The 26,986-nt window shown below is 45.0% G+C and overlaps 1 protein-coding gene across 1 annotated transcript in view; it reads left to right on the top strand.

Moving 5' to 3' along the window:
- Nucleotides 1-26,986, top strand: part of LOC106570470 (electrogenic aspartate/glutamate antiporter SLC25A13, mitochondrial) — a 129,179-nt gene that overhangs the window by 89,581 nt on the left and 12,612 nt on the right. The window contains exons 14-17 of the mRNA XM_014142850.3: nucleotides 4,506-4,646; nucleotides 9,993-10,131; nucleotides 18,024-18,182; nucleotides 18,281-18,371. Coding sequence (XP_013998325.1) covers nucleotides 4,506-4,646; nucleotides 9,993-10,131; nucleotides 18,024-18,182; nucleotides 18,281-18,371 — 530 coding nt within the window. The remainder of the gene's footprint in view (nucleotides 1-4,505; nucleotides 4,647-9,992; nucleotides 10,132-18,023; nucleotides 18,183-18,280; nucleotides 18,372-26,986) is intronic.

Genomic DNA, 26,986 nt, shown 5'->3' with positions numbered 1-26,986 from the left:
ATCTATCTCCCCCTCTCTCTTTTTCTCCCTTTCTCTCTCTCTCTGTTTCTGTCAATTCAATTCAAGGGCTTTATTGGCATGGGAAACATATGTTTACATTGCCAAAGCAAGTGAAGTAGATAATATACAAAAGTGAAATAAACAATCAAAATGAACAGTAATCATTACACTCACAGAAGTTCCAAAAGAATAAAGACATTACAAATGTCATATTATGTATATATACAGTGTTGTAACGATGTGCAAATGGTTAAAGTACAAAAGGGAAAATAAAAAAGCAAAAATATGGGTTGTATTTACAATGGTGTTTGTTCTTTACAGGTTGAGCTTTTCTGTCTCTCTCTCTCCCTCTCACTCCCTTTCTCCCCCCTCCCCCTGACAGATGTGTCTGTTCTTCTGTCTGTCAGTCCTAATTGTGCAGTGGTTTCTCTAACCTGTCTTGTTGTTTTCTGTCCTTTAATAATAAAAAATCCCCCAATTAGTGTCCAATTGATGTGAGTGAGAGCATTGGCTGCTGAAGTGGACCTAATTCCAGTTCATCATCTCCGTCTGCAACGGACCTGTAATAAATGCATTGCTATTAGAGGGCCGCTGTAATCAGCTATGAAAGATCATTTTCCACAGGAAGAAATAGTTATACCGTTGTAGCTGTGAGACGTTAGAATTAAGAATCGGCCTCCTGCTATTCACTGCCCTCATTAAGGGCTGGAAGGGAAGTGTAGGTCGGTTCTGCTCCACTCTATTTAAAGTTCTGGAAGGGAAGTGTGGGTCAGTTCTGCTCCACTCTATTTAAAGTTCTGGAAGGGAAGTGTGGGTCGGTTCTGCTCCACTCTATTTAAAGTTCTGGAAGGGAAGTGTGGGTCTGTTCTGCTCCACTCTATTTAAGGTTCTGGAGGGGAAGTGTGGGTCGGTTCTGCTCCACTCTATTTAAAGTTCTGGAAGGGAAGTGTGGGTTGGTTCTGCTCCACTCTATTTAAAGTTCTGGAGGGCTACTCGCCCAAGCCTCCCCCATTTCTCCTTCTCCCAAATCCATCCAGCTGATGTTCTGAAAGAGCTGCAAAATCTGGACCCCTACAAATCAGCTGGGCTTGACAATCTGGACCCTTTCTTTCTAAAATTATCTGCCGAAATTATTGCAACCCCCATTACTAGCCTGTTCAACCTCTCTTTCGTGTCGTCTGAGATTCCCATAGATTGGAAAGCAGCTGCTGTCATCCCCCTCTTCAAAGGAGGTGACACTCTTGACCCAAATTGCTACAGACCTATATCCATCCTTCCCTGCCTTTCTAAGGTCTTCGAAAGCCAAGTCAACAAACAGATTACCGACCATTTCGAATCCCACCGCACCCTCTCCGCTATGCAATCTGGTTTCAGAGCTGGTCATGGGTGCACCTCAGCCACGCTCAAGGTCCTAAACGACATCGTAACCGCCATCGATAAGAAACAATACTGTGCTGCCGTATTCATTGACCTGGCCAAAGCTTTTGACTCTGTTAATCACCACATCCTCATCGGCAGACTCAGTAGCCTTGGTTTCTCAAACGATTGCGTCGCCTGGTTCACCAACTACTTCTCTGATAGAGTTCAGTGTGTCAAATCGGAGGGCCTGCTGTCCGGACCTCTGGCAGTCTCTATGGGGGTACCACAGGGTTCAATTCTTGGGCCAACTCTTTTCTCTGTATACATCAATGATGTCGCTCTTGCTGCTGGTGAATCTCTGATCCACCTCTACGCAGACAACACCATTCTGTATACTTCTGGCCCTTCTTTGGACACTGTGTTAACAACCCTCCAGACGAGCTTCAATGCCATACAACTCTCCTTCCGTGGTCTCCAACTGCTCCTAAATACAAGTAAAACTAAATGCATGCTCTTCAACCGATCGCTGCCTGCACCTGCCCGCCTGTCCAGCATCACTTCTCTGGACGGTTCTGACTTAGAATTACCTAGGTGTCTGGTTAGACTGTAAACTCTCCTTCCAGACTCACATCAATCATCTCCAATCCAAAGTTAAATCTAGAATTGGCTTCCTATTTCGCAACAAAGCATCCTTCACTCATGCTGCCAAACGTACCCTCGTAAAACTGACCATCCTACCAATCCTCGACTTCGGCGATGTCATTTACAAAATAGCCTCCAATACCCTACTCCAATACCCTACTCAACAAGCTATCACAGTGCCACCCGTTTTGTCACCAAAGCCCCATATACTACCCACCACTGCGACCTGTACGCTCTCGTTGGCTGGCCTTAACTTCATAATCGTCGCCAAACACATTGGCTCCAGGTCATCTACAAGACCCTACTAGGTAAAGTCCCCCCTTATCTCCGCTCACTGGTCACCATAGCAGCACCCACCTGTAGCACGCGCTCCAGCAGGTATATCTCTCTGGTCACCCCTAAAGCCAACTCCTCCTTTGGTCGTCTCTCCTTCCAGTTCTCTGCTGCCAATGACTGGAACGAACTACAAAAATCTCTGAAACTGGAAACACTTATCTCCCTCACTAGCTTTAAGCACCAGCTATCAGAGAAGCTCCCAGATCACTGCACCTGTACATAGCCCATCTATAATTTAGCCCAAACTACTACCTCTTCCCCTACTTTATTTATTTATTTTATTTATTTTGCTCCTTTGCACCATATTATTTATATTTGAACTTTGAACTTTCTTCAAATAACAAATCTACCATTCCAGTGTTTACTTGCTATACTTTATTTACTCGGCCACCATGGCCTTTTTTTGCCTTTACCTCCCTTATCTCACATCATTTGCTCACATTGTATATAGTCTTATTTTTTCTACTGTATCATTGATTGTATGTTGTTTTACTCCATGTGTAACTCTGTGTTTTTGTATGTTGTCGAACTGCTTTGCTTTATCTTGGCCAGGTCGCAATTGTAAATGAGAACTTGTTCTCAACTTGCCTACCTGGTTAAATAAAGGTGAAATAAAAAAATAAATAAAAATTTAAAGTTTTGGAAGGGAAGTGTGGGTCGGTTCTGCTCCACTCTATTTAAAGTTTTAATACCTTCAATGAGACGATTATGATCTCTTCCTCGAAATATGGAAATGCTTACTTACGAATTCTAGGGCGGCTGTTAAAAAACGCACATGGTTGCAGATTCAGATTGGGGCACTCATTTGATGGCTTTCCCGTAAGATAGAAGACACAAAATTCAACATTCATATTCCACAGCAATGAGGGCGGAGAAAGAACAACAACAAACAGTACAGGCCCTTTTTAACGGCGGGGAAGGGCTCCATGGAAACAGATTTCTATCTAATTGCACTGTGCCGCTTTCTGTGCAGCCACAGTATCCAGGGGCAACTAGGAAGAGAGAAAGACCGGGAGAGAGAGACAGAGAGAGCGAGGCAGAGGCCGAGAGAGAGTTCCAGAATGGTTGCCACCTTCCCGGCTAACTACGTCCTTGCTCTCCCTCTCCGTGCCGAGACGCAGTTAGCTATAAACACCGTTTTAAACGCCGCCGCTGCTGCACCACACCCCCAGCTCTAGATACCGTAGCTGTGGCATGAAAGCCGTGCTGCCTGAAAGCTCTCTGAGAGGAACCTGTCTGGGCCTGTGGCTGGGTGTTTGATCTCCGGCACCAAGTACAAGGTTGGAGCGTTGTTAAGACAGAACCCCTCAGGCAGGGTAGAACTGAATAAGGACTGTTTAGAGACTAGAGACAGACCAGGGAGCCTGTCTACAGTGAACATCTATCACTGACAGACCTAGCAGCCTGTCTACAGTGAACATCTATCACTGACAAACCTGGGAGCCTGTCTACAGTGAACATCTATCACTGACAGACCTAGCAGCCTGTCTACAGTGAACATCTATCACTGACAGACCTAGCAGCCTGTCTACAGTGAACATCTATCACTGACAGACCTAGCAGCCTGTCTACAGTGAACATCTATCACTGACAGACCTAGCAGCCTGTCTACAGTAAACATCTATCACTGACAGACCTAGCAGCCTGTCTACAGTGAACATCTATCACTGACAGACCTGGCAGCCTGTCTACAGTGAACATCTATCACTGACAGACCTAGCAGCCTGTCTACAGTGATCTATCACTGACAGACCTAGAAGCCTGTCTACAGTGAACATCTATCACTGACAGACCTAGCAGCCTGTCTACAGTGATCTATCACTGACAGACCTAGCAGCCTGTCTACTTTGAATGACTGCCGGTGTAGCCTATTGAACTGTCCTGTGTGTGAATGACATCAGTCAGACCTGTGAGGTGCCTATCAGGACACCATCAGTGTATGCTGATGGGTGACTCTGTTACCTAGCTACAGTGGCCACTTACAGCCCATTGTGTCACAGTTTTATTACAAAAAGATTAAATAAACCCTTATCTAATACTGTAAATCCTTTCCCCACTGTGTGTGTGTGTGTGTGTGTGTGTGTGTGTGTGTGTGTGTGTGTGTGTGTGTGTGTGTGTGTGTGTGTGTGTGTGTGTGTGTGTGTGTGTGTGTTGTGTGTGTCGTCCAGGCGGGTGGATCTCAGGTGATCTTTACCAACCCTCTGGAGATCGTGAAGATCCGGCTGCAGGTGGCTGGAGAGATCACCACCGGCCCCCGCGTCAGCGCCATATCTGTCATCAAGGACCTGGGCTTCTTTGGCCTCTATAAGGTAGATCCTTCTGTACACCTAGCACTGAATTCAAAGACAGGGACAATTAGGACATAGCTGTACTTAACCCCTCAGCTACAATAGCAGCTGAATCAGGTAGAGATTGCTAGTGAGGGCCTATGAGGGACTGTGGACCGTAGGGCCCCCCAGGGCCAGGTAGCAGGGAGCATGGCTGAGATTGAGATATAAACAACGTAAGCTAACTTTGTAACAATGGCCATGGTAATAATGGACTGAATACCATTGACTCAGGTAGGTAGAGGGGCTCTGCGTTTTGTTTTCAAGGGAATGTTGGATGGGGATTTGAGCTCTGGCAGGTGCTATGTTTGTCTTTATTTTAGAACGACGGTGGGTCATTCTCATTATGGAGAGGTTGGTTTTTAGAAGGGCACCGATGACCAGTGTCGTTGATTCATGAAGCATTTTAGAGAGTTCTGATTTAGTCTTTTATCTCTCATTAAAGCTGTGGGCGTTAACACTTATTTGGGTTTGATTTAAATGACAGCTCAAGGTTACTTCATCCAGAGCCTGCAGATTCTAACCCTTTCTCTTTTCTTAGCAAAGTTTCAGTTCTATGTCTTCCCAGGTTCGTCCCATGTTAGTTTTTTGTGTTCATCAATCAGTGTGTGTGTGTGTGTGTGTGCGAGAGAGTGCTGAACCGGATGCCTCCACTTGTATGTGTCTGTCCGTGTGTGTGTGTGTCTGTGTGTGTCTGTGTGTGTGTGTGTCTGTGTGTCTGTGTGTGTCTGTGTGTGTGTGTGCGTGTGTGTGTGCGCGTGTGTGTGTGTCTGTGTGTGTCTGTGTGTGTGTGTGTGTGTGTGTGTGTGTGTGTGTGTGTGTGTGTGTGTGTGTGTGTGTGTGTGTGTGTGTGTGTGTGTCTGTGTGTCTGTGTGTGTGTGTGTGTGTGTGTGTGTGTGTGTGTGTGTGTGTGTGTGTGTGTGTCTGTGTGTGTTTGTGTGTGTGCGTGTGTCTACAGTATGCCTGCTCCGTCGTATGTATGAGAATGCTGAATCCGGTATGACGGTAGTGGTGCCTCCCCTGTCTCCCTCTGTGTCTCCTGTCCTCCTGCTGAGACAATGTGCATTGAGAGAGAAGCAGGAGGGCCGGGAGGGCCCAGACAGGCTCCAGCCTGTGAGTCCCAGACGGGTTGGCTCCTCAGGGCTGTGCCCAGGCACAGAGCACCCTTTGTCAGGCTAATTACCCTGCCCCTCAGCCTCTCTCTCTGCCTCTCCCTGCTACCTACCTCCGCTCCGCTGCTGGAGGGACTGGCTGACTGACTGACTGGCTGATGCGCTAGTGCCACCACTGTTCACAGTGAGAACTCCAACTATGATCCTATCACATGTATGGTATTGCTGTGTCTGCAGTGCAGTATTTATCAAGACAAACCTATTCACTCATATAAACACATACTTGTGTGTACTCCAGTACTCACAGTCAATCACATGCACAATCCCTCATTCAAAGCCATAGACAGAAGGAGACACACATATTATGTCAGCCTACACCAGGGTAGGCAATCCGCCTCAGGGCCATTTTTATCAGAGCGGATGGTTGGGGGCTGTAAAAATTTGAATAATTTGTACACTGCAAATTGACCATAACTAACCCCTAAAATTATTATATTGGAAAATAACACGATCTCATCCCTTGTTATATTCTCTCTTTTTTTATTCCTAAATTAAACTCGTTTTTTGCTGAATTTCTGTTGCTCTTTTTTGACCCAAAAATTTAAATCCTTTTGTTATTATAATTTCTTTACTAAAAACTTTGGTGGGCCAAAGAAAATCACTTGCAGGCTAGTTTTGACCCTCCTGTCGCCTGTTGCGACCCCTGGCCTACACCTCCATGTATTTAACAGGTCAGTCTCACCTCCATGTATTTAACAGGTCAGTCTCACCTCCATGTATTTAACAGGTCAGTCTCACCTCCATGTATTTAAACAGGTCAGTCTCACCTCCATGTATTTAACAGGTCAGTCTCACCTCCATGTATTTAACAGGTCAGTCTCACCTCCATGTATTTAAACAGGTCAGTCTCACCTCCATGTATTTAACAGGTCAGTCTCACCTCAATGTATTTAAACAGGTCAGTCTCACCTCCATGTATTTAACAGGTCAGTCTCACCTCCATGTATTTAAACAGGTCAGTCTCACCTCCATGTATTTAACAGGTCAGTCTCACCTCCATGTATTTAACAGGTCAGTCTCACCTCCATGTATTTAAACAGGTCAGTCTCACCTCCATGTATTTAAACAGGTCAGTCTCACCTCCATGTATTTAACAGGTCAGTCTCACCTCCATGTATTTAACAGGTCAGTCTCACCTCCATGTATTTAACAGGTCAGTCTCACCTCCATGTATTTAACAGGTCAGTCTCACCTCCATGTATTTAACAGGTCAGTCTCACCTCCATGTATTTAACAGGTCAGTCTCACCTCCATGTATTTAACAGGTCAGTCTCACCTCCATGTATTTAACAGGTCAGTCTCACCTCCATGTATTTAAACAGGTCAGTCTCACCTCCATGTATTTAACAGGTCAGTCTCACCTCCATGTATTTAACAGGTCAGTCTCACCTCCATGTATTTAAACAGGTTAGTCTCACCTCCATGTATTTAAACAGGTTAGTCTCACCTCCATGTATTTAAACAGGTTAGTCTCACCTCCATGTATTTAAACAGGTTAGTCTCACCTCCATGTATTTAAACAGGTTAGTCTCACCTCCATGTATTTAAACAGGTCAGTCTCACCTCCATGTATTTAACAGGTCAGTCTCACCTCCATGTATTTAACAGGTCAGTCTCACCTCCATGTATTTAAACAGGTTAGTCTCACCTCCATGTATTTAAACAGGTTAGTCTCACCTCCATGTATTTAAACAGGTCAGTCTCACCTCCATGTATTTAACAGGTCAGTCTCACCTCCATGTATTTAAACAGGTTAGTCTCACCTCCATGTATTTAAACAGGTTAGTCTCACCTCCATGTATTTAACAGGTCAGTCTCACCTCCATGTATTTAACAGGTCAGTCTCACCTCCATGTATTTAAACAGGTTAGTCTCACCTCCATGTATTTAAACAGGTTAGTCTCACCTCCATGTATTTAAACAGGTTAGTCTCACCTCCATGTATTTAAACAGGTTAGTCTCACCTCCATGTATTTAAACAGGTTAGTCTCACCTCCATGTATTTAAACAGGTCAGTCTCACCTCCATGTATTTAACAGGTCAGTCTCACCTCCATGTATTTAACAGGTCAGTCTCACCTCCATGTATTTAAACAGGTTAGTCTCACCTCCATGTATTTAACAGGTCAGTCTCACCTCCATGTATTTAAACAGGTCAGTCTCACCTCCATGTATTTAAACAGGTCAGTCTCACCTCCATGTATTTAACAGGTTAGTCTCACCTCCATGTATTTAAACAGGTTAGTCTCACCTCCATGTATTTAAACAGGTTAGTCTCACCTCCATGTATTTAAACAGGTTAGTCTCACCTCCATGTATTTAAACAGGTTAGTCTCACCTCCATGTATTTAAACAGGTTAGTCTCACCTCCATGTATTTAAACAGGTTAGTCTCACCTCCATGTATTTAAACAGTACTAGGCCTGTACTGCCGTACTGTCTGTGTGCAATTGTGAACCAGGGCCTTGGCGATACTATCGTCAACTTTTCAGCACGCTGTCTGGCATGGCGGCCCTGACGGGGTGGGGAGGGCAGGGCAGGGCAGGGCAGGGCAGGGCAGGCAGGGCAGGGCAGGGCAGGCAGGGCAGTCCAGGGCAGGGCAGGGCAGGCAGGGCAGTCCAGGGCAGGGGAGGGAGGGCAGGGCAGTCCAGGGCAGGGCAGGCAGGCAGGCAGGGCAGTCCAGGGCAGGGCAGGCAGTCCAGGGCAGGGCACTCCAGGGCAGGGCAGGCAGGGCAGGGCAGGGCAGTCCAGGGCAGGGCAGGCAGTCCAGGGCAGGGCACTCCAGGGCAGGGCAGGCAGGGCAGGGCAGGGCAGTCCAGGGCAGGGCAGGCAGTCCAGGGCAGGGCACTCCAGGGCAGGGCAGGCAGGGCAGGGCAGGGCAGTCCAGGGCAGGCAGGGCAGGGCAGGGCAGTCCAGGGCAGGCAGGGCAGGGCAGGGGAGGGGAGGGGAGAAAGAAGCAAAGTGCTTGAGGAAAGAAGAGATACCATACAGTAAGGTATCTGTGTACGCTGTGGATGAGTGGTAGGATTAACCCCAGCAGTTAAATGAAGCCCGTTTAAAGAATAACTTTTCCTGGTCTGAGTCCCAAATGGCAGCCAATTCCCTGTATAGTGCCAATAGGGTGCCATTTGGGATTCAACCTTGGCTTTAAACTGCTCTGTTGAAGGGAGAGCCATCGTTTTCTCTTCCTCAACCTCACCTGGATGGCAGCCAAGGAGGGGAATAAGATGAAACGTAATCTGGTTGAAGATATGGGTTTCTTTACGGTGATGGACAGAGGCAATCTTCCTCCTCTTTTCCTGATCTCTCGTCTTTCACTCTCCACTCTCTCTCTCTCCCTCTTTCTCTCGCTTTCTCCCTATCCCGCTCCTTCTCTCTTTATCTCTCTTCCTATCCCTCTCCCTCCCTCCCTCTCTCCTCTCCCTCCCTCTCTCTCTATCCCTCCCTCCCTTTCTCTCTATCCCTCTCCCTCCCTCTCTCTATCCCGCTCTCTCCCTCTCTCTCTATCTCTCTCTCTCGTCTCACATATATGAACTGGCAGCCAGATGGAGATGAGAAGTGAGGAGAGGTGATGAGTTGTAGTGTAGAGCCCAGAGTTTTCCCTGTCCAGGTCATATGGTCAGAGTACACTCCTGGCCCTAGTGATGTGTAAGATACCAGCTTTTCAAATAGAGGGACAGGAACAGAAACCAGTCTTAGACATTTTGGGGTTAGATTTTTCAGAACGAATACCACAAGCTATGCTATAAGAAATGATGTTCTGATGGGACTGGAAAAAGCTGTTGAAGGTAACATCTTTCCATTCCAGAAAACACTTGCATTTATTTTCCAGATCAGGATGTCAAAAGGATAAAGGGTTACAGTACTGTATGTGAGACCTCAGTCTTTTACAAAACTTCTTTGTATCCCTCCCTCCCTCCCTCCCTCCCTCCCTCCCTCCCTCCCTCCCTCCCTCCCTCCCTCCCTCCCTCCCTCCCTCCCTCCCTCCCTCCCTCCCTCCCTCCCTCCCTCCCTCCCTCCCTCCCTTCTTGTCTCTCTCTTTCTGTTTTGACCCCTCCTTGTCTGGTGCCTCCCTTCTTGTTTCTCTGTCCTCCACATCTCTCACCCCCCCCCCTTCCTCACCCATTGGTCTCTTCTTTCTCGCTACACCATCCACAGGGAGCCAAAGCCTGTTTCCTGCGAGACATCCCCTTCTCAGCCATCTACTTCCCCTGCTATGCTCACGTCAAGACCTACATGAGTGATGAGGATGGGAGGATCGGACCGGGCAAGCTGCTGTTTTCAGGGGCCATAGCAGGTAATATACCATGCAACACTGTGGCTCAGAACCCTTAAAGTGTTCTTTGGTTGTCCTCATAGGAGAAAGCTTTGAATAACCCTTTTTAGTTGCAGGTCGAACTCTTTTAGTTCCAGGTAGAAACAGTTCTACCTTTTGGAACCTTTTTTCTAAGAGTTATTCTTTTCTCTCCCTGGTTTATTTTCTGTGTCTCTCTCAGTCTCTCTCAGTTTCTCTCTCTGTCTGTCTCTCTCTGTCTCTCTCTCTCTCAGCCTATACATTATACATTATACATTATACACACATCCAACCATATTGGTCATTGATGATCAGAAGATGACGATTCAGATAAAAATACAATACTGTTAAAATGTTGTCACTAGCACAAGCTTAATAAGGAACCATTCTTGAGGAAGCAGAAAACCAAGCGTGAGCATTCCTGGTGGGTGGTGAGCCACCACATGGAACTCGGCCCAGACCCAGACCCCAGCTCCATCCCTCTAACCTCCTTCCCTCCTAGCCTCTATCCCTCTATCTTGCCCCTCTCCATCCCTCCTTTCCTCCATTCCCCAGCCTCCACCCCTTTCTTTCCCCCATCCATCCCTCCATTCCCCATTCCTCTATCCCTCCCTCCCACCCTCCATCCATCCCTCCATTCCTCTATCCCTCCCTCCCTCCTTCCATCCCTCCATTCCCATTCCTCTATCCCTCCCTCCCTCCTTCCATCCCTCCATTCCCATTCCTCTATCCCTCCCAGCCTCCCGGCTCCAGGCCTAAGACCCCAGTAGCCACCGACGACCGCAGGCTCCATCGTGGTCGTCCCTAATTAGAGTGCTCAGCGATTGGCTGGAGGCTGGGGTTTGGAGCCCAAAGAGAGACCAACCGCCTGCCTGCCAACAGGGTTTCGATAGGATGGGAGACTTTCCTCTGCTAACATATAGGAACTGGCAGCCTGAGCTCTGTCCCAACTGCCACCCTGTGCCCTATATAGTGCCCTACTTTTGACCATGGCCAATAGTACTTTTGACTTTTTGGTCAAAAGTAGTGCACTATATAGGGAATAGGGTGCCTGTTGAGAGGCAGCCTGTGTGTTAGGAATGTTAAGAGTGAGGCGCTGAGGGAGGTTGAGGAGCTGTGTTGGCCATCAACAGATGTCACGATACTGACAACCCGGAGGAAAGACAGTTTTGATCCACAGTCTTCCAGGTCTCTGTCTCCTCTTCCTACTTAAAAATATGATCTGGAGCGAGTCTGTAGGTTGAATATTTTTATTTGAGTGGGTTTATCTTAAAGAAAACAGCGTATAAGAAGGCGAGTGCAGAAGCCAAGCCAGGGTGGTTTGGAACGTCAAAAGAAAAGGGTTAATATTTATTTTGAATCCTGAGGGATATGTCGGTCAGTGCTGTAGTTCTGCCATTCAGCGCTGACTGAGCAGCGATCATGGCGCTACAGTACATGGAAAAGTCATATAAATGTAAAAAGACATTCCTACTCCCAATCTCCCCCTTCGTCTTATTTTGGTAACTCCCTCGATCAGGTCCAGGAGCTAGTTTAGAAACCTGAAATGGAGTTTATGATTTTTCATTTGCTCATAGTATTTATCACTCCTTTCTACATTTATCAGCGGTTAAGCCTTTTTGGTAATTAACGCTTTACAGTCGGCTCAGGAAATGTAATTACACGCTCAGTTTGGGCGGCATTATATAGACCCCCCTGATCCCTGATCCCAGAACACACTGCAGAGCTGGTCATCTCCCAGTTCCTCCTCCTCCTGTGCTCTCTCTCTCTCTCTCTCTCTGGCTGTAGAGGAATAGACTTTCTGAGGTAGCTTTGAGAGGGAGATTTAAGACTGTGTTCCTGTGTTTTGAGGTGCTTCTCTGAGTCTCCTTAGCACTTTGAATGTGCTGTGAAACCAGTTGAGTTCTCCTCTCCCTCCTCTCTTCTCCCTTTCCCTCCTCTCCTCACCTCCCCTTTCCTCTCCCCTCCTCTCCTCCCCCCTTCACTACCCTCCTCTCCTCCCCCTTCCTCTCCACTCCTCTCCTCTCCTCTCCTCCCCTTTCCTCTCAACTCCTCTCCCCTCCTCTCCTCCCCCCTTCACTACCCTCCTCTCCTCCCCCTTCCTCTCCACTCCTCTCCTCTCCTCCCCCCTCCTCTGCTCTCCCCTCCTGTCCTCTCATCTCCTGTCCTCACATGTGAAGGATATCAGTGCAGGTGGTCTTTCCAGTTCTGTCACATTTGCAGTGAGTGAGTTGATCAGTGGTTGAATTGAATGGCTCGTTTAGTTTGAAGACGTGTAGCCTGTGTGACTAGCTGGTGAAGAGGCCGGTGATGGTAATGACTGTGCGTGGTGGTCGAAAGCAGCCATTGATGATTGATGCCATTCATAGCTGAAGTGGCTGGAGAGGGCTGCCCGCATGGGGCCCCCAGTCACTGGCACGTGGGACGCTTTTGTGTGTCCATCTCATTACCTCGTATTGTCTGCCCGTTGCAGGAGAAAACCATGAACATTACATAGTAGAGCCAATGGAGTTTTCTAATGTATTTTTCTGATCGTACACAACTTTCTGTGGAAAGGATCAAGAGAGTAGTTCAACATATGACTGGTACTCATTCAGATGACCAAAGGCTCAAATGAAAGTAGGATACGATGATGTTTTGAAATAAGTCCAAACGTAGACAAGATGAGTGAGATAAAAATCTCATTGAGAGTTCCAGTTTGTTTATTGGTCATACACATGATGTACACTACCCTTCAAAAGTTTGGGGTCACTTAGAAATGTCCGTGTTTTTGAAAGAAAAGCACACTTTTTGTCCATTAAAATAACATGAACTTGATCAGAAATACAGTGTAGACATTGTTAATGTTGTAAATGACTATTGTAGCTGGAAACGGCTGATTTTTAATGGAGTATCTACATAGGCCCATTATCAGCAACCATCACTCCTGTGTTGCAATGGCACGTTGTGTTAGCTAATCCAAGTTTATAATTTCTATCATAAAAGGCTAATTGATCATTAGAAAACCCTTTTTATGTTAGCACAGCTGAAAACTGTTGTTTGATTAAAGAAGCAATAAAACTGGCCTTCTTTAGACTAGTTGAGTATCTGGAGCATCATCATTTGCGGGTTTGGCCAGAAACAAAGGACTTTCTTCTGAAACTCGTCAGTCTATTCTTGTTCTGAGAAATGAAGGCTATTCCATGTGAGAAATTGCCAAGAACCTGAAGATCTCGTACAGCACTGTGTACTGCTCCCTTCACAGAACAGCACAAACTGGCTATAACCAGAATAGAAAGAGGAGTGGGAGGCCCCGGTGAACAACTGAGCAAGAGGACAAGTACATTAGAGTGTAGTTTGAGAAACAGATGCCTCACAAGTCCTCAACTGGCAGCTTCATTAAACATTTACATTTACATTTAAGTCATTTAGCAGACGCTCTTATCCAGAGCGACTTACAAATTGGTGCATTCACCTTATGATATCCAGTGGAACAACCACTTTACAATAGTGCATCTAAATCTTTTAAGGGGGGGGGGGGGGGGGGGGGGGGGTTAGAAGGATTACTTTATCCTATCCTAGGTATTCCTTAAAGAGGTGGGGTTTCAGGTGTCTCCGGAAGGTGGTGACTGACTCCGCTGTCCTGGCGTCGTGAGGGAGCTTGTTCCACCATTGGGGTGCCAGAGCAGCGAACAGTTTTGACTGGGCTGAGCGGGAACTGTGCTTCCTCAGAGGTAGGGGGGCCAGCAGGCCAGAGGTGGATGAACACAGTGCCCTTGTTTGGGTGTAGGGCCTGATCAGAGCCTGAAGGTATGGAGGTGCCGTTCTCTTCACAGCTCCGTAGGCAATCACCATGGTCTTGTAGCGGATGCGAGCTTCAACTGGAAGCCAGTGGAGAAAGCGGAGGAGCGGGGTGACGTGAGAGAACTTGGGAAGGTTGAACACCAGACGGGCTGCGGCGTTCTGGATGAGTTGTAGGGGTTTAATGGCACAGGCAGGGAGCCCAGCCAACAGCGAGTTGCAGTAATCCAGACGGGAGATGACAAGTGCCTGGATTAGGACCTGCGCCGCTTCCTGTGTGAGGCAGGGTCGTACTCTGCGAATGTTGTAGAGCATGAACCTACAGGATCGGGTCACTGCCTTGATGTCAGTGGAGAACGACAGGGTGTTGTCCAGGATCACGCCAAGGTTCTTAGCACTCTGGGAGGAGGACACAAGGGAGTTGTCAACCGTGATGGCGAGATCATGGAACGGGCAGTCCTGGAACCCCGGGAGGAAGAGCAGCTCCATCTTGCCGAGGTTTAGCTTGAGCTGGTGATCTGTCATCCACACTGATATGTCTGACAGACATGCAGAGATGCGATTCGCCGCCTGGTTATCAGAAGGGGGAAAGGAGAAGATTAATTGTGTGTCGTCTGCATAGCAATGATAGGAAAGACCATGTGAAGATATGACAGAGCCAAGTGACTTGGTGTATAGCGAGAATAGGAGAGGGCCTAGAACAGAGCCCTGGGGGACACCAGTGGTGAGAGCGCATGGTGCGGAGACAGATTCTCGCCACGCCACCTGGTAGGAGCGACCTGTCAGGTAGGACGCAATCCAAGCGTGGGCCGCGCCGGAGATGCCCAACTCGGAGAGGGTGGAGAGGAGGATCTGATGGTTCACAGTATCAAAGGCAGCAGATAGGTCTAGAAGGATGAGAGCAGAGGAGAGAGAGTTAGCTTTAGCAGTGCGGAGAGCCTGCAATGAGATTAGTGGAAGAACAGCATCTAGTAAAGATGAGGTCAAGCGTATTGCCTGCCTTGTGAGTAGGGGGGGAAGGTGAGAGGGTGAGGTCAAAAGAGGAGAGGAGTGGAAAGAAGGAGGCAGAGAGGAATGAGTCAAAGGTAGACGTGGGGAGATTAAAGTCACCCAGAACTGTGAGAGGTGAGCCATCCTCAGGAAAGGAACTTATCAAGGCGTCAAGCTCATTGATGAACTCTCCAAGGGAACCTGGAGGGCGATAAATGATAAGGATGTTAAGCTTGAAAGGGCTGGTAACTGTGACAGCATGGAATTCAAATGAGGAGATAGACAGATGGGTCAGGGGAGAAAGAGAGAATGTCCACTTGGGAGAGATGAGGATTCCAGTGCCACCACCCCGCTGGCTCGATGCACTAGGGGTATGCGAGAACACGTGGGCAGACGAAGAGAGAGCAGTAGGAGTAGCAGTGTTATCTGTGGTAATCCATGTTTCCGTCAGCGCCAGAAAGTCTAGGGACTGGAGGGTAGCATAGGCTGAGATGAACTCAGCCTTGTTGGCTGCAGACCGGCAGTTCCAGAGGCTGCCGGAGACCTGGAACTCCACGTGGGTCGTGCGCGCTGGGACCACCAGGTTAGAGTGGCAGCGGCCACGCGGTGTGAAGCGTTTGTATGGCCTGTACAGAGAGGAGAGAACAGGGATAGACAGACACATAGTTGACAAGCTACAGAAGTGTTGTTTCTTGTATTATTGTCTCTTGTGTCTTTAGAGAACTGTTTCACTTTGATATCCTTTTTCTTCTGTCCTGATTTTCTCTTTCTTTTCTTCTGTTAACTAGATATTCTTTGTTGTTCTTCGTTAGCTAGCTAGCTTCTTCCAAAAGAGTCCCTAGCAACTGCTTAGCAACTGGTAAACAATTCAGCTAGCTAAGATAACTACAATTTTATGAAAAATAGTTATTTTTCAAAAGCCTATCTTCTTTGTTTGTTGCTTGTTTTTTCTCCTATTCAGTCTTGCAGTTTTCTTTTGCTTTTTTCCCGATGTACTTCACTCTAAAAACCATGTAAATTTCAATATTTGTAGGAGCTCATTTTTTCAGCTGCTGCTGCTCAAATTGGAGTTCCGGAACTGAAGAATTAAATAGTTGTAATGGTCGTCGTATGTAGTAGACCAAGGCGCAGCGGGTTGAGTGCTCATATTTACTTTTATTGAACACTTAAATAACAAAACAAGAAAACGAACGACAAACAGTCTTGCAGGCTAAACACAGCAGTGCAAAAACAACTTCCCACAAAACCCATTACAAAAAACACCCCTCTATATAGGACCTTCAATCAGAGGCAACGAAGAACAGCTGCCTCCAATTGAAGGTCAAACCAATAACCCTAAACATAGAACTAGAAAGACTAGACCAGAACATAGAAATATACTAACATAGAACATAACCAAAAACCCCGGAACACTCTAAACAAACACCCCTCTACATAAACACATAGCCCAACAAACGCCGAAACACTCTAAACAAATACCCCCTGCCATGTCCTGACCAAACTATAATAACAAATAACCCCTTTACTGGTCAGGACGTGACAATAGTACCCGCAAAACACCAGTCTCAACGTCAACAGTGAGGAGGCGACTCCGGGATGCTGGCCTTCTAGGCAGAGTTCCTCTGTCCAGTGTCTGTGTTCTTTTGCCCATCTTAATATATGGCTTTTTCTTTGCAACATTTTTCAGCTGTGCTAACATAATTGCAAAAGGGTTTTCTAATGATCAATTTGCCTTTTAAAATGGTAAACTTGGATTAGCTAACACAACGTGCCATTGGAACAGAGGAGTGATGGTTGCTGATAATGGGCCTCTGTCCACCTATGTAGATAGTCCATAAAAAAATCAGCCGTTTCCAGCTACAACAGTCATTTACAACATTAACAATGTCTACACTGTATTTCTGATCAATTTCATGTTATTTTAATGGACAAAAAAATGTGCAGACTAATACGGAGACTAATGCAGGATAACAGAACCACTCCATTCACAGACTGTACCAACACTGATGCAGGATAACAGAACCACTACATTCACAGACAATACTAACACTGATGCAGGATAACAGAACCACTACATTCAGAGACAGTAGTAACACTGATGCAGGATAACAGAACCACTACATTCACAGACAGTACTAACACTGATGCAGGATAACAGAACCACTCCATTCAGATACAGTAGTAACACTGATGCAGGATAACAGAACCACTACATTCAGAGACAGTAGTAACACTGATGCAGGATAACAGAACCACTACATTCACAGACAGTAGTAACACTGATGCAGGATAACAGAACCACTACATTCAGAGACAGTAGTAAAACTGATGCAGGATAACAGAACCACTACATTCACAGACAGTACTAACACTGATGCAGGATAACAGAACCACTATATTCACAGACAGTAGTAACACTGATGCAGGATAACAGAACCACTACATTCACAGACAGTAGTAACACTGATGCAGGATAACAGAACCACTACATTCAGAGACAGTAGTAACACTGATACAGGATAACAGAACCACTACATTCACAGACAGTAGTAACACTGATGCAGGATAACAGAACCACTACATTCACAGACAGTAGTAACACTGATGCAGGATCACAGAACCACTACATTCACAGACAGTAGTAACACTGATCCAGGATAACAGAATCACTACATTCACAGACAGTACTAACACTGATGCAGGATAACAGAACCACTCCATTCAGATACAGTAGTAAAACTGATGCAGGATAACAGAACCACTACATTCAGAGACAGTAGTAACACTGATGCAGGATAACAGAACCACTACATTCACAGACAGTACTAACACTGATGCAGGATAACAGAACCACTACATTCACAGACTGTACCAACACTGATGCAGGATAACAGAACCACTACATTCACAGACAGTACTAACACTGATGCAGGATAACAGAACCACTCCATTCAGATACAGTAGTAAAACTGATGCAGGATAACAGAACCACTACATTCAGAGACAGTAGTAACACTGATGCAGGATAACAGAACCACTACATTCACAGACAGTACTAACACTGATGCAGGATAACAGAACCACTACAGTGCTAACAAGTGCTGAGTGAGGTGTTCTCTCCTTAGGTATGCCCGCGGCCTCTCTGGTGACCCCAGCCGATGTTATCAAGACCAGGCTACAAGTGGCGGCCCGTGCTGGCCAGACCACGTACAGTGGCCTCGTTGACTGCTTCTGGAAGATTCTGAAGGAGGAGGGACCACGGGCCTTCTGGAAAGGAGCAGGAGGTATCACCACATTTTTATTAATATCTGATGATGATGATGTGATATAAATGGCACAGTAGTGAAATAGTGTTATTGAGAGTTGTGCTTTTTCACTGTAGCCCGAGTGTTCCGATCCTCACCTCAGTTTGGGGTCACCCTGGTGACCTATGAACTCCTGCAGAGGTGGTTCTATGTGGACTTCGGCGGACAGTAAGTCAGAACTCCTCCCTCTCCTCATCTGAATGACATGAGCCTGGCCCGTATTCATAAAGTGTCTCAGCATAGGAGGGCTGATCTAGGATCCACCCCCCATCCATATGATCTTATTTATTATTAAAATAATAAGATTATAACCGATCCTATATAAGCACTCTGAGACACCTCATGAATAAGGGTCCTGATGTCTTTTGGGATATTAGACTTGAGTGCTCATGCTTGCTGAGGAAATTCAGGGATCACACAATAAGACTGAGAAATCCAAAACCGTAAATGTCAGAATGGTCCAGTCGGGAATAATAGCTTCTACTGACTATTGCTGTGTGATACAAAATCATGGTCATTTCTAGCAGCACTTTACTGCCAACCTTTCAACACAGAGAGAGAGATGTGTAGTTATACAAAGAATAGATTTCCATTTAAAACCATGCAGAGGGTTAAATGAAAAGCTTGGCTACCCATCGTGTGGGTGCACTTCTTTGTCTCCAGAGGAACAAGAAATGCCATGAGACCAAAATAATTTAAAGTAGATCAGGTGACTAGCTTCAACCATTTACTTGGTCTGCATCCCCAATGGCACCCTATTCCTATAGGGCTCTGGTCAAAAGCAGTGCACTATAAAGAGAATAGGTCACCGTTTGTGACGCAGCCCATTACTTGGTGGGATTGATGTGACATTTCCTAAACTACAGAGCTCCAGAGCTGTGATGTAGGACAGTCCTAAACTACAGAGCTCCAGAGCTGTGATGTAGGACAGTCCTAAACTACAGAGCTGTGATGTAGGGCAGTCCTAAACTACAGAGGCACAGAGCTGTGATGTAGGACAGTCCTAAACTACAGAGATACAGAGCTGTGATGCAAGACAGTCCTAAACTACAGAGATACAAAGCTGTGATGTAAGACAGTCCTAAACTACAGAGATACAGAGCTGTGATGTAGGGCAGTCCTAAACTACAGAGATACAGAGCTGTGATGTAAGACAGTCCTAAACTACAGAGATCCAGAGCTGTGATGTAGGACAGTCCTAAACTACAGAGATACAAAGCTGTGATGTAAGACAGTCCTAAACTACAGAGATACAGAGCTGTGATGTAAGACAGTCCTAAACTACAGAGATACAGAGCTGTGATGTAGGACAGTCCTAAACTACAGAGATACAGAGCTGTGATGTAGGACAGTCCTAAACTACAGAGATACAGAGCTGTAATGTAGGACAGTCCTAAACTACAGAGGCACAGAGCTGTGATGTAGGGCAGTCCTAAACTACAGAGATACAGAGCTGTAATGTAAGACAGTCCTAAACTACAGAGATACAGAGCTGTGATGTAGGACAGTCCTAAACTACAGAGATACAGAGCTGTGATGTAGGACAGTCCTAAACTACAGAGCTGTGATGTAGGGCAGTCCTAAACTACAGAGATACAGAGCTGTGATGTAAGACAGTCCTAAAATACAGAGATACAGAGCTGTGATGTAAGACAGTCCTAAACTACAGAGATACAGAGCTGTGATGTAGGACAGTCCTAAACTACAGAGCTGTGATGTAGGACAGTCCTAAACTACAGAACTATGATGTAAGACAGTCCTAAACTACAGAGATACAGACCTGTGATGTAAGACAGTCCTAAACTACAGAGATACAGACCTGTGATGTAAGACAGTCCTAAACTACAGAGATACAGACCTGTGATGTAGGACAGTCCTAAACTACAGAACTATGATGTAAGACAGTCCTAAACTACAGAGATACAGACCTGTGATGTAAGACAGTCCTAAACTACAGAGATAAAGACCTGTGATGTAAGACAGTCCTAAACTACAGAGATACAGACCTGTGATGTAGGACAGTCCTAAACTACAGAGATACAGAGCTGTGATGTAGGACAGTCCTAAACTACAGAGATACAGACCTGTGATGTAGGACAGTCCTAAACTACAGAGATACAGAGCTGTGATGTAAGACAGTCCTAAACTACAGAGATACAGACCTGTGATGTAAGACAGTCCTAAACTACAGAGATACAGACCTGTGATGTAAGACAGTCCTAAACTACAGAGATACAGAGCTGTGATGTAAGACAGTCCTAAACTACAGAGATACAGAGCTGTGATGTAGGACAGTCCTAAACTACAGAGATACAGAGCTGTGATGTAAGACAGTCCTAAACTACAGAGATACAGAGCTGTGATGTAAGACAGTCCTAAACTACAGAGATACAGAGCTGTGATGTAAGACAGTCCTAAACTACAGAGATACAGACCTGTGATGTAAGACAGTCCTAAACTACAGAGATACAGAGCTGTGATGTAAGACAGTCCTAAACTACAGAGATACAGAGCTGTGATGTAAGACAGTCCTAAACTACAGAGATACAGAGCTGTGATGTAAGACAGTCCTAAACTACAGAGATACAGAGCTGTGATGTAAGACAGTCCTAAACTACAGAGATACAGAGCTGTGATGTAAGACAGTCCTAAACTACAGAGATACAGAGCTGTGATGTAAGACAGTCCTAAACTACAGAGATACAGACCTGTGATGTAAGACAGTCCTAAACTACAGAGATACAGACCTGTGATGTAAGACAGTCCTAAACTACAGAGATACAGAGCTGTGATGTAAGACAGTCCTAAACTACAGAGATACAGAGCTGTGATGTAAGACAGTCCTAAACTACAGAGATACAGAGCTGTGATGTAAGACAGTCCTAAACTACAGAGATACAGACCTGTGATGTAAGACAGTCCTAAACTACAGAGATACAGAGCTGTGATGTAAGACAGTCCTAAACTACAGAGATACAGAGCTGTGATGTAAGACAGTCCTAAACTACAGAGATACAGACCTGTGATGTAAGACAGTCCTAAACTACAGAGATACAGACCTGTGATGTAAGACAGTCCTAAACTACAGAGATACAGACCTGTGATGTAAGACAGTCCTAAACTACAGAGATACAGAGCTGTGATGTAAGACAGTCCTAAACTACAGAGATACAGACCTGTGATGTAAGACAGTCCTAAACTACAGAGATACAGACCTGTGATGTAAGACAGTCCTAAACTACAGAGATACAGACCTGTGATGTAAGACAGTCCTAAACTACAGAGATACAGACCTGTGATGTAAGACAGTCCTAAACTACAGAGATACAGACCTGTGATGTAAGACAGTCCTAAACTACAGAGATACAGACCTGTGATGTAAGACAGTCCTAAACTACAGAGATACAGACCTGTGATGTAAGACAGTCCTAAACTACAGAGATACAGACCTGTGATGTAAGACAGTCCTAAACTACAGAGATACAGACCTGTGATGTAAGACAGTCCTAAACTACAGAGATACAGACCTGTGATGTAAGACAGTCCTAAACTACAGAGATACAGACCTGTGATGTAAGACAGTCCTAAACTACAGAGATACAGACCTGTGATGTAAGACAGTCCTAAACTACAGAGATACAGAGCTGTGATGTAAGACAGTCCTAAACTACAGAGATACAGACCTGTGATGTAAGACAGTCCTAAACTACAGAGATACAGACCTGTGATGTAAGACAGTCCTAAACTACAGAGATACAGAGCTGTGATGTAAGACAGTCCTAAACTACAGAGATACAGAGCTGTGATGTAAGACAGTCCTAAACTACAGAGATACAGACCTGTGATGTAAGACAGTCCTAAACTACAGAGATACAGACTGTGATGTAAGACAGTCCTAAACTACAGAGATACAGAGCTGTGATGTAAGACAGTCCTAAACTACAGAGATACAGACCTGTGATGTAAGACAGTCCTAAACTACAGAGATACAGACCTGTGATGTAGGACAGTCCTAAACTACAGAGATACAGAGCTGTGATGTAAGACAGTCCTAAACTACAGAGATACAGAGCTGTGATGTAGGACAGTCCTAAACTACAGAGCTGTGATGTAGGACAGTCCTAAACTACAGAGATACAGACCTGTGATGTAAGACAGTCCTAAACTACAGAGATACAGAGCTGTGATGTAAGACAGTCCTAAACTACAGAGATACAGACCTGTGATGTAAGACAGTCCTAAACTACAGAGATACAGACCTGTGATGTAAGACAGTCCTAAACTACAGAGATACAGACCTGTGATGTAAGACAGTCCTAAACTACAGAGATACAGACCTGTGATGTAAGACAGTCCTAAACTACAGAGATACAGAGCTGTGATGTAAGACAGTCCTAAACTACAGAGATACAGACCTGTGATGTAAGACAGTCCTAAACTACAGAGATACAGACCTGTGATGTAAGACAGTCCTAAACTACAGAGATACAGACCTGTGATGTAAGACAGTCCTAAACTACAGAGATACAGACCTGTGATGTAAGACAGTCCTAAACTACAGAGATACAGACCTGTGATGTAAGACAGTCCTAAACTACAGAGATACAGACCTGTGATGTAAGACAGTCCTAAACTACAGAGATACAGACCTGTGATGTAAGACAGTCCTAAACTACAGAGATACAGACCTGTGATGTAAGACAGTCCTAAACTACAGAGATACAGAGCTGTGATGTAAGACAGTCCTAAACTACAGAGATACAGAGCTGTGATGTAAGACAGTCCTAAACTACAGAGATACAGAGCTGTGATGTAAGACAGTCCTAAACTACAGAGATACAGAGCTGTGATGTAAGACAGTCCTAAACTACAGAGATACAGACCTGTGATGTAAGACAGTCCTAAACTACAGAGATACAGACCTGTGATGTAAGACAGTCCTAAACTACAGAGATACAGACCTGTGATGTAAGACAGTCCTAAACTACAGAGATACAGACCTGTGATGTAAGACAGTCCTAAACTACAGAGATACAGACCTGTGATGTAAGACAGTCCTAAACTACAGAGATACAGACCTGTGATGTAAGACAGTCCTAAACTACAGAGATACAGACCTGTGATGTAAGACAGTCCTAAACTACAGAGATACAGACCTGTGATGTAAGACAGTCCTAAACTACAGAGATACAGAGCTGTGATGTAAGACAGTCCTAAACTACAGAGATACAGACCTGTGATGTAAGACAGTCCTAAACTACAGAGATACAGACCTGTGATGTAAGACAGTCCTAAACTACAGAGATACAGACCTGTGATGTAAGACAGTCCTAAACTACAGAGATACAGACCTGTGATGTAAGACAGTCCTAAACTACAGAGATACAGACCTGTGATGTAAGACAGTCCTAAACTACAGAGATACAGACCTGTGATGTAAGACAGTCCTAAACTACAGAGATACAGACCTGTGATGTAAGACAGTCCTAAACTACAGAGATACAGACCTGTGATGTAAGACAGTCCTAAACTACAGAGATACAGACCTGTGATGTAAGACAGTCCTAAACTACAGAGATACAGACCTGTGATGTAAGACAGTCCTAAACTACAGAGATACAGACCTGTGATGTAAGACAGTCCTAAACTACAGAGATACAGACCTGTGATGTAAGACAGTCCTAAACTACAGAGATACAGACCTGTGATGTAAGACAGTCCTAAACTACAGAGATACAGACCTGTGATGTAAGACAGTCCTAAACTACAGAGATACAGACCTGTGATGTAAGACAGTCCTAAACTACAGAGATACAGAGCTGTGATGTAAGACAGTCCTAAACTACAGAGATACAGACCTGTGATGTAAGACAGTCCTAAACTACAGAGATACAGACCTGTGATGTAAGACAGTCCTAAACTACAGAGATACAGACCTGTGATGTAAGACAGTCCTAAACTACAGAGATACAGAGCTGTGATGTAAGACAGTCCTAAACTACAGAGATACAGACCTGTGATGTAAGACAGTCCTAAACTACAGAGATACAGACCTGTGATGTAAGACAGTCCTAAACTACAGAGATACAGACCTGTGATGTAAGACAGTCCTAAACTACAGAGATACAGACCTGTGATGTAAGACAGTCCTAAACTACAGAGATACAGACCTGTGATGTAAGACAGTCCTAAACTACAGAGATACAGACCTGTGATGTAAGACAGTCCTAAACTACAGAGATACAGACCTGTGATGTAAGACAGTCCTAAACTACAGAGATACAGAGCTGTGATGTAAGACAGTCCTAAACTACAGAGATACAGAGCTGTGATGTAGGACAGTCCTAAACTACAGAGATACAGAGCTGTGATTTAAGACAGTCCTAAACTACAGAGATACAGAGCTGTGATGTAGGACAGTCCTAAACTACAGAGATACAGACCTGTGATGTAAGACAGTCCTAAACTACAGAGATACAGAGCTGTGATGTAAGACAGTCCTAAACTACAGAGATACAGACCTGTGATGTAAGACAGTCCTAAACTACAGAGATACAGACCTGTGATGTAAGACAGTCCTAAACTACAGAGATACAGACCTGTGATGTAAGACAGTCCTAAACTACAGAGATACAGACCTGTGATGTAAGACAGTCCTAAACTACAGAGATACAGACCTGTGATGTAAGACAGTCCTAAACTACAGAGATACAGAGCTGTGATGTAAGACAGTCCTAAACTACAGAGATACAGACCTGTGATGTAAGACAGTCCTAAACTACAGAGATACAGACCTGTGATGTAAGACAGTCCTAAACTACAGAGATACAGACCTGTGATGTAAGACAGTCCTAAACTACAGAGATACAGACCTGTGATGTAAGACAGTCCTAAACTACAGAGATACAGACCTGTGATGTAAGACAGTCCTAAACTACAGAGATACAGACCTGTGATGTAAGACAGTCCTAAACTACAGAGATACAGACCTGTGATGTAAGACAGTCCTAAACTACAGAGATACAGACCTGTGATGTAAGACAGTCCTAAACTACAGAGATACAGACCTGTGATGTAAGACAGTCCTAAACTACAGAGATACAGACCTGTGATGTAAGACAGTCCTAAACTACAGAGATACAGACCTGTGATGTAAGACAGTCCTAAACTACAGAGATACAGACCTGTGATGTAAGACAGTCCTAAACTACAGAGATACAGACCTGTGATGTAAGACAGTCCTAAACTACAGAGATACAGAGCTGTGATGTAAGACAGTCCTAAACTACAGAGATACAGAGCTGTGATGTAAGACAGTCCTAAACTACAGAGATACAGAGCTGTGATGTAAGACAGTCCTAAACTACAGAGATACAGACCTGTGATGTAAGACAGTCCTAAACTACAGAGATACAGACCTGTGATGTAAGACAGTCCTAAACTACAGAGATACAGACCTGTGATGTAAGACAGTCCTAAACTACAGAGATACAGACCTGTGATGTAAGACAGTCCTAAACTACAGAGATACAGAGCTGTGATGTAAGACAGTCCTAAACTACAGAGATACAGACCTGTGATGTAAGACAGTCCTAAACTACAGAGATACAGACCTGTGATGTAAGACAGTCCTAAACTACAGAGATACAGACCTGTGATGTAAGACAGTCCTAAACTACAGAGATACAGACCTGTGATGTAAGACAGTCCTAAACTACAGAGATACAGACCTGTGATGTAAGACAGTCCTAAACTACAGAGATACAGAGCTGTGATGTAAGACAGTCCTAAACTACAGAGATACAGACCTGTGATGTAAGACAGTCCTAAACTACAGAGATACAGACCTGTGATGTAAGACAGTCCTAAACTACAGAGATACAGACCTGTGATGTAAGACAGTCCTAAACTACAGAGATACAGACCTGTGATGTAAGACAGTCCTAAACTACAGAGATACAGACCTGTGATGTAAGACAGTCCTAAACTACAGAGATACAGACCTGTGATGTAAGACAGTCCTAAACTACAGAGATACAGACCTGTGATGTAAGACAGTCCTAAACTACAGAGATACAGAGCTGTGATGTAAGACAGTCCTAAACTACAGAGATACAGACCTGTGATGTAAGACAGTCCTAAACTACAGAGATACAGACCTGTGATGTAAGACAGTCCTAAACTACAGAGATACAGAGCTGTGATGTAAGACAGTCCTAAACTACAGAGATACAGACCTGTGATGTAAGACAGTCCTAAACTACAGAGATACAGACCTGTGATGTAAGACAGTCCTAAACTACAGAGATACAGACCTGTGATGTAAGACAGTCCTAAACTACAGAGATACAGAGCTGTGATGTAAGACAGTCCTAAACTACAGAGATACAGACCTGTGATGTAAGACAGTCCTAAACTACAGAGATACAGACCTGTGATGTAAGACAGTCCTAAACTACAGAGATACAGACCTGTGATGTAAGACAGTCCTAAACTACAGAGATACAGACCTGTGATGTAAGACAGTCCTAAACTACAGAGATACAGACCTGTGATGTAAGACAGTCCTAAACTACAGAGATACAGACCTGTGATGTAAGACAGTCCTAAACTACAGAGATACAGACCTGTGATGTAAGACAGTCCTAAACTACAGAGATACAGAGCTGTGATGTAAGACAGTCCTAAACTACAGAGATACAGAGCTGTGATGTAAGACAGTCCTAAACTACAGAGATACAGAGCTGTGATGTAAGACAGTCCTAAACTACAGAGATACAGAG

This window comes from Salmo salar, chromosome 14 (assembly GCF_965601325.2).
Source record: "Salmo salar chromosome 14, fSalSal1, whole genome shotgun sequence".
Classification (NCBI taxonomy): domain Eukaryota; kingdom Metazoa; phylum Chordata; class Actinopteri; order Salmoniformes; family Salmonidae; genus Salmo; species Salmo salar.
The sequence above is the reverse complement of the archived record's forward strand: the minus strand, read 5'-3'. Positions and strand labels throughout refer to the sequence as shown.